General features: G+C 38.5%; 2 protein-coding genes and 1 long non-coding RNA gene across 3 annotated transcripts; 1 reads left to right on the top strand and 2 right to left on the bottom strand.

Moving 5' to 3' along the window:
• Positions 1-2,182: 2,182 nt before the first annotated feature.
• spi2 (Spi-2 proto-oncogene) lies at positions 2,183-3,532 on the bottom strand. Its single transcript, XM_029462500.1, has 5 exons — positions 3,440-3,532; positions 3,233-3,317; positions 3,052-3,146; positions 2,824-2,968; positions 2,183-2,490 (listed from the first exon to the last, which is right to left on the bottom strand). Exons 1-5 carry the CDS (start codon positions 3,440-3,442, stop codon positions 2,183-2,185), a joined length of 636 nt encoding a protein of 211 aa, XP_029318360.1. The 5' UTR covers positions 3,443-3,532.
• Positions 3,533-4,731: 1,199 nt separating this feature from the next.
• On the bottom strand, positions 4,732-6,329 carry spic (Spi-C transcription factor (Spi-1/PU.1 related)). The gene is made up of 5 exons (XM_029461893.1): positions 6,206-6,329; positions 5,964-6,051; positions 5,673-5,791; positions 5,480-5,585; positions 4,732-5,402 (listed from the first exon to the last, which is right to left on the bottom strand). Exons 1-5 carry the CDS (start codon positions 6,242-6,244, stop codon positions 4,930-4,932), a joined length of 825 nt encoding a protein of 274 aa, XP_029317753.1. The 5' UTR covers positions 6,245-6,329; the 3' UTR covers positions 4,732-4,929.
• LOC115028253 (uncharacterized) lies at positions 4,919-5,962 on the top strand. The gene is made up of 3 exons (XR_003834548.1): positions 4,919-5,148; positions 5,228-5,373; positions 5,689-5,962. It is a non-coding gene; the product is annotated as an uncharacterized LOC115028253 (long non-coding RNA).
• Positions 6,330-8,394: the final 2,065 nt, after the last annotated feature.

The raw sequence follows: 8,394 nt of genomic DNA, 5'->3' as shown, positions 1-8,394 counted from the left end.
TTTCTTGCGAGTTAGGTGAGAAGATTGATACCTTTCTCATGGATGTCATATAAATATGAAGCTGCAGCCGGTTATCTTAGCTTAACACAAAGACTGGAAATGGGTAAACAGATAGGCTCTTCCCAAAGGCAACCAAATCTGTCTATCTGCACCTTTGAAACTAATTAAAATGTTATGTTTAATTTGTTTAATCCACACAAATCAGTCTGTGCTGTCAAGAAATGTTCAGCTCCCAGTGAAACCACAATGTATATGTTTGTAGGCTTCGGTATGACAATGGCATCAATCTCATCCAACCCTTGGCAAGGAAGCATCTCAGTGATTAAGTAAGCATTGCCCAAAATGTCCATGTCATTTAAGACTAAATATTTCCTCTCTACTTCCAGATTTCCCCCTCAGGGCTGAAGCGGGGCATCAGAGGTGAGTATCCTTACTGCACTGGTGAAGAGGGAGAGAATCAGGAGGTGGACTATAAAAAGGGAGAGGTGTCGTCATTGTCCCAGGTCTGAGGCTGATGTAATGCACTCCCACAATCCCAGGTGATAGAAAACAAATACAGTTAATGTGGATTTATTATATAAAGTTAAAAGGTTTGACATGCAGCCAGATATCAGTTTAATCCAGGGGCATGCTGCTCAACAACAGCAGGCTTTTCAAACTGGCAAATAAATACTGGGCAGAAGCCCGGGTGGAGGTTATGTGGCCTATACTTAGAAAGCTATCATAAACCTTGACATTTGACATGTGCATCTGACATGAAAAGAAGGTTTCATTGTGAATTATATCATTGATGTCGCTGCTTTGGTCCTGATGAATCTTTTTAGCACGTCAAACACAAGTGATAAATCAGTTGTGGTCTCTGATCAAAGGTTGCAAAGATTAAACAACAAGGCTGCCGAGCTACAGCGAGCCTGTGCAGTCCCAGGCGTCCGCAGAGAATATAACAATATCATAACCACTCGGGCATGTTAATGATCTCAACATGGAAGTGCACTTAAAACATGCACAAATAATAGGACAGTGAAGACGAGGCACGGCTCTATTTTAGGGGTCGTTAGATACGGTCTGTGCACAGGAATGCAGTGTCAGATATTTTCTTTGGACATTCATAGCAAAGAGGAAAATCCTCGCAATGAGTCACTTTCACTTCCCTTCTACGCTGCAAGCCGACACACATCATCTGGACGTTTTTAATTAAGAGCTTTTTCGTAAATGACTGTTTGTATTTGGCCTTTCTTGGTAACAGACGCCCCAAAGCTCAGTTAGCCCATTTATAACCCGCAGTGGGCTCCAGCAGTAAATACTGGGCTTAGGGAAGTATCATGTGGGTCCGCTACAAACGACACAAAACCATTTGGTATTGCCCGGGATGGTCGAGGGTTCACATCACAGAGGCGATTTAGCCATGAGGTCACACCACATAGGAAGAGGCTTTGAGATGGACGACACTGACACCCTCTGGTTCCTAACAGCCAGCAAATGATTTTACATAAAGGAACATACACTTGTCAAGGGATGAAGAGGCTGCTGCATGATTATTTTCTTCTTCTGATTGTAATATTGAGGATTTATCAATGTACGTGTACATGTACATTATATAAAAGCTAAAATATCAAAGTCTATTGCATTATTATACAGTATAAGTAAGGTTATTCTGAATCTAACTTTGTTATACAACTTATATTGTTCCTTTTATAGTCCAATATATAACTTCCTTCCTTCCTAATCATATACAGAGGAAATAAAAGGTATTATTACCTAATAATATTCAAAGATTGTTTCAAATTAATACAATAATTAGTGAAGACGAATGCAAAATGTCTTTGTATTACAGTAAAAGGGTTTAATTCACGGAACAACTGTTAATTCTTTTACTTTGTCAACACACACATATAAATGAGCTTTTAGCTATATCTGCAAACATAATAAATGTGTTGTGCGTTGTCCCTTAAATAAAATAAAAATGCAATAAACTGACGGTGTAAGAGTAAAATATGCTTCTTTTAATTATTTACACCAAAAACTCAATGCATGTAAATAAATCAATCAATAAAACTGATTTCTGAACGTGTCCCACTCACATAATGGAAAGTTAAACCTTCTAGATAAAAAAAAAAAGGACAAAAGAGCACATTGAGAGTTTTATATGACATGAAATGAGCTACACTTAATCTAATCCACATTACAGATCTCCTCGTTGACACTTCCGCAGTAACATCAGTGTCTCTTGGCTGAACTGGTAGGTGAGCTTCTTCTTCACCTTGAAGATCTCTCCGGACCGGGCGTAGTTCCTGAGGGCGCGGGACATCTTCTGGTAAGTCATGAGCCTCTTGTTGCCCTTTCTCTGCCCCCACAGCGCCGCCACCTGGTCCTTGTTCGTGGAGGAAAAGCGGAAAACGCCGCCGGCTGCTGGCACCCAGGACACACAGTGGGCCATGTTCGGATCCTCCAACATCTCAAACAGAAAGTGAAAGAGGCGCACCTTTCCACCTGCAACCATTGAGCAAACAGTAAGTGGCATGATGAAGACTCGACGGGGATATAAAAGAGGGATTTTTGGTAATATCACGGCAGCTGTGCCACCCTAAAACAATTATTACTGGTTACAGTTAATCATTTCCCCAAACGCAGAGGGTAACGCTGTAAACACTGTGGTTAACTGATATGTAAATACTACCATCAAGCTAAGCCAAGCATAGCTTAATACTTTTTTTTACGGTAAAGGGAAGGTCTCTTATTTGCTCTCTCTTGGCATTGTTTCCCGCAGGCTACTAGCAGCCAGGGCAATAACAGTATCTAGTGACCATAAAAAGGAGAACTCACCACTCCCCGCTGTGTGTTTTGTTGGTTGCCTTGTTGATACAAAGTTTGGCAGTGCCCCACGCTCAAACAAGGTTGCTGTTGTGTTCTGGCTGAGAGCTGGTTGGGTGTCGTGTGCCAGCAGAGACTGAAGTTCATGTTTGATTATCTTTGATAAAGGAAAACACAGCTTTTAAAGGCTTATATGTGCACATTTTACTACATGTGGTATACAAGTGTTTTAATGCCTACAGGTGGATCATAGCACGTCCAGCGCTGCTCGCATGAATCCACAGGTGCACATCTTTCATCTACAGGCACACCTGCAATCCTGTACACCTCGTCCACTATGAAAAGCAAAACAAATGTTTAAAGACTAAGATTAAAATCATCTTTAAGTATTAGAGTGTGGTTTCCCAGGACTTCCTCTTACCTTTTTCTGCAGTGTTTTGTCTGTAGTACTCCTCTAGGAACTCTAAGATCACCTCCAAATCAGATTGAGACTCCTGGAAAGAATTCTGATAAAGAAATAAATAGTTTAAATCAAACTTGAATACCTCATAACTTTAAATCTTTTGCCCTGAAGGTATTTTTTTTAGGAAATACTTGATTGCATCCTTGCAACAAGTCTGCTCTTTACCATAACTGATGAGGCGGAATCTAATGCAGTACAGTCCTTGCAGTTTGGGAGAATTTCACCAAACTGACTTTGAGACGCTGAAGTGAACGGACTTATTATACCCCCCACAGGAGCGGGGCTTTCTGCATAACACCAGACGTTTTCTACCCATGGCTCACAGGAACAATGACCACCATCCCACAAAGCATGCACACCGACACCAGTCAACTCATCAACAAAGCCTCCCAGCACTGACCACATCCTCCCCGCTGAAGCAGATAAGACCTGGTTTGGAGGCAGCATCTACACAATACTCTCTTTTCAGGAAAAACACACTTGCTGCCATATTTTTCCTCACAGGATGTGTCGTAATTTCAGATTTTGTAGTGTGCTTTTTGCAATATTTCAATGGAGACGGTGCCAAATCTTTCAACACGGATGATAATGCCAGTGTTTTCTCTTGTTATGACAAAAGTCAGGAGGGTGGCTGCAGTTTGCTCTTATCAAGTCAGTAAAACACAAGTGAGAGTACATAGATTGATTTATTGGTTGTGTTCAAAATACTCCGACAAGTTTTAATACAAAAATCAAACATTTATTAATACACAATAAATATAATGAGTATACAAAACAGAGTTTTATCAAGATTTACATTTAATCCCACGTTATGCTTATTACTGGTTGCTTGTTGTAACAACAGACATAGACACATTTTAAAATATAAATTGTTATTACCTCTTCTACTGTCTCATACAGACCATACAGTCAAATACATGATAACTATTGAATGTTAATAATATAAGAAGAAGAAGAAGAATATTAATAATTGCAAATGATACCACTTCATGATATAAGCCACAATAATGTATAAATATATGTAGTATATGTTAGCATCATTAAACATATATATATATATATATATATATATATATATATTTAATTTAGTTAAATAATGATGTATAAATCAGAATATTTTTAAAGTTATATTCCGGGCATTATCATTCAAATCTAGGGGTTTTCTAAGAAATAATTAATAATATTAATTAATTAATTAATTAATTAATAAATAATCTTTCTTGATGAACTTTCTCACTTTCTGATTATTATTTAGTAGTTTCAAAATATTTACAATTTATTTACAGTGATACATTTGACTGGCAAGTGTATACATCCACAAAAACTGTTACTTTATGGGACCCAAATAGTCAAAGTCTGACATTTAGTGACTGAATATGGTCCCAGTATCTTTATTAAAGATGTGCAAGACAAATATAAGTATGTTGTTTACTAAATCTCAATTAGATTCAGGTGTTTTTAATTTAAATCTAGGGGTTGATTAATTAATTTAATGGAGAATAAAATGCCAAAAAAGAAAAGAAAAAGGGCATTCATGACATTAAATAGTCCCACTATAACCTATAATGAGAAAGTTTGAGAGTAGACAAACGTAAGTCTTTGAAAACCTTTTTAAACTTTAAACTTTCCCCCCTCTGTGATCAGAATCTCCCAGCTCAGAGTTTGGTTGTGCTGTGTGAAGTGAAGCTGGAGGCCAGGTCATAGTCTTCCTGCAGCTGGTAGTGTCCGTACCAGCTGTGCCAGTCCGCCGCTGCAGAGCCACAGTAGCTCTGTTCAGCCGGGCTTGGCTGCCGGGTGTGAACCTCCTCCTGCGCTGCAGTGCGGCAGGGCAGGTGTGCAGAGCCGAGCCTGTGCAGTATGTCTGGGTTGAACTGGTAAGTAAGTTTGCGGCGCACTTTGATGATCTCACCGGTGCGGCTGTAGTTTCTCAGAGCTCTTGCCATCTTCTGATAGGTCATGGTCTTGCGGTTGCCCTTGCGTTGCCCCCAGCACTCGGCCAGCTTCTCCTTGTTCTTGGAGATGAAGTGAAAGGTGCCACTGCTGTTGTCTGTCCACTGGATTGAGTCGCCCATGTTGGAGTCATTCAGAGCCTCGTGGAGGTATTCATAAAGTCTGAGCTTCTTACGACCTGAGGAGATTGAATTAATCTTGTTTTAGTCACAGATAACTCTAAATAAAATATACTGAAAACCTTAACTTGCTTACCTTTGCTATTCCTCTGCGGAGGTAAGATTGAGTAGAAATGAGGCGATTCATTTTGCACAGAGTGACCCAAGGAAACTTCAGGGATGACTTGAGGCCAAGACTGCTGCTGAAAGAGTCCAAAACATTCTTACTATGTATTTTCCCCTGATTTTCAGAAACAGAAATACAGTTTTTTTTGTTTTGCATAACTTACAGCCATGTCATTCCAGTCATATCCCGGAGCTGGTACATCGGGCGGGTGTGTGACGAGGCAGCAGGAGATCTGACACTGCAGCGATGGCTGGGTACCCAAAGTCTCATAATATGTGTACTCTGAAAAGAAGAAAACGACACATTAGCTGTCATTTAATTAATTAATTCAAGTGATGCAATCAATTGAAGTTGCTTTCTTGTGATTGTAAAAAAAAAATGCTAATAATTGTGCATTGAAAATGTCATGGTTATGTATATTTGTATTAAATTATGAAGAGATTTTTTACTGTACCTGAATTGTAGTATGCATTATTTGAATGCTGTTGAATCACATCAATTGCATCCTGGAAATGTTCGTTGATGTCGCTGTCCAGAGACGTCTACAATAGAAAACCTTGATTTTACTCACAAAAAGCACTTTAATTTCCACTTATTTCTTTCCTTCCAATAAGTTTAAAAATATAAATGCATGAGATGATGAAACTCTGATTCTAATTCTTCCAAATAAGTGTCTACAGCATCCTTACAACTCACCATCTTGTATGTCTGAGTGTTTCCATCAGTTGAGGCCATTTCTGTCCTAATAGCTGAAAACCACAATAGTGCAGGTGCACAGTGTGTGGACAGGTATATATATGTTGCAGACCTCCAATACCTGTTCACCATTCAGTCACCTGAATAGTTAGAGAGGCCGGTCAATTTAAATGTGTTAACGTCACAATGCACTTCAGCCCTACACTTCTTCTTTTTTTGGAATAGATATCCGAGCATCACATCTCATAAAGGAGATCACAATCTACCAACAACAAAAACCTCTTTTATTGCATCGACCAACAATTCTCCTCCTGACCTGAGAATTTGCATACCGGCCGAGATATGTATCTAACATACACATCTACAAGTTGGTTCTGATCAGTAATACGCTTTCTTGTAAATTCAAATTGGAGCCTATATAATTGCAGGAAATCTTTGTCTGCAGATAACCACTAATTTACAATAAATCAAAGGAGATTAATCCCTGGTCACTCTAATAAAAATATATTCCTGTTTACTTTATATTCCCGTTACTAAAGGCAAAAATGCCACACTATTTATATATTTATATATATATATATATATATATATATGTGCATATTTTCCTCAGTAAATTCAATCAAATTTATGTTTTTTTGTGCAATTAAACTATTATATTGCACAAAAAGAGATACACGGATGGAGAAAATGGTCAAATATTAATTGAAAAACAAAATTAAAAAGCATTTTGCGTTCCTCAAAGCAAAACAAATCATCTCAGGTCTTGCATACAACAAAACAAACTTTGTTCCTCTTCTTATTTTTTTATTTACACACTCATGATCATATAGAGACATATTACCTATTACTTTTCTTTTTTTTTACTACTGCTTGCTTTGATTTTAAGAGACCTTTATTGTTCTTGTCCTTAAAAGTTGCTGTGATATAAAATGTGTATTTGCTCTAGTTTTAAAAACGTAATTTGTTAATTTATTTAACTACAGTTAAATAATATCATCCCTGGAAACAAGCTCAATATGGAGTTTAGTGGCGCTGAAGGCACATTTAAATAAAAGTAGTATTTCCAATCAACCTGAAAGCCTGAAACGCAGCTTCATATAAATATGATTGTAAAAGTTAATAGTTAATAATGTAGTGATTGCTGTTAAAGTCTCCCACAAAGCCAACCCCCCTGTTCAAATAAACACAGGGCTTTTTGAGAAGTGTATTTATCTCAGGCGTGCAGTTTTAAATATCAACCGACTCCTGAAGTTCCCCTTTCAGCCCAGTTAAGTGTGGTGGCCTGAACTCCGAGCTGGAAACATCATAGAAACAAAGAGACGGACAGTTTATAGAAAGTTATTTTGTTAGATTATAAGAGCAGATCCCTCCACTTCGTTGTGATGTGATACAATTTGTGTTATTATTTTAGTTTGACTAAAACAATTGTGTTCCCGTTAGTAAAGAAAACAACTTTCTACCATAAATTACCATATTGTGTGAGTGCGTGTGTGTGTGTGTGTGCGTGTATTTGGGCAAACATGCAAATATGCATGTGTGCATGTGAGAGGGTAGTATGTGTGTGTGTTTGTGTGTGTGTTTCCTGCCTGTGCAGCATGCTGATAAAAACAGAACCACAAACTTTCACCCACTCCGTCTTTCCCTCTTTCCTTTCGGGGTGAAACTTCTGTCAAATCAACTCCATAAATTAAAGACCGCAACCTGTCGGGCTGCAGCTGAAGCCTGACAGATGTGCGCTGCTGCTGTTGGCACTGTGTGGGACGCAGAGCTGCCTCCATTGTGCTCAATGAGATCAGTCTTTAAAAAGTTGTGTTCTTTGTAATTATAAATGTATACTTTACTGCATTCATTTGCAACAGCTTATGTGGGATGCTTTTTTTTTTTCACGGTTGTCTTGTGGATTTTATGCCTTAATTGGATCATGCAGCCGTAGAGAGACAGGAAAGGAGGAGAGAGAGGGGGGACGACATGCAGGCCACTCAGACAAAGCTTAGGAAATGTGCCCCCTCACCCTTCATCTTAGTTTTTACTTACTTAGCTTTGCCTAAGTCCTGGATACCTATGGGATCATGATTATGTTATTTGATCCCATAGACACCCAACAGCTTAATATTGCTCTTTAACTTCTAAATCTCTGAACTGTCGCTTTAACTAAAGCCCTCACAGTTAGGATGCGATCTTCTTTTGAT

The sequence above is a fragment of the Cottoperca gobio genome, chromosome 23, assembly GCF_900634415.1.
Source record: "Cottoperca gobio chromosome 23, fCotGob3.1, whole genome shotgun sequence".
NCBI lineage: Eukaryota > Metazoa > Chordata > Actinopteri > Perciformes > Bovichtidae > Cottoperca > Cottoperca gobio.
This window is presented reverse-complemented; position numbering and strand designations above follow the sequence as displayed.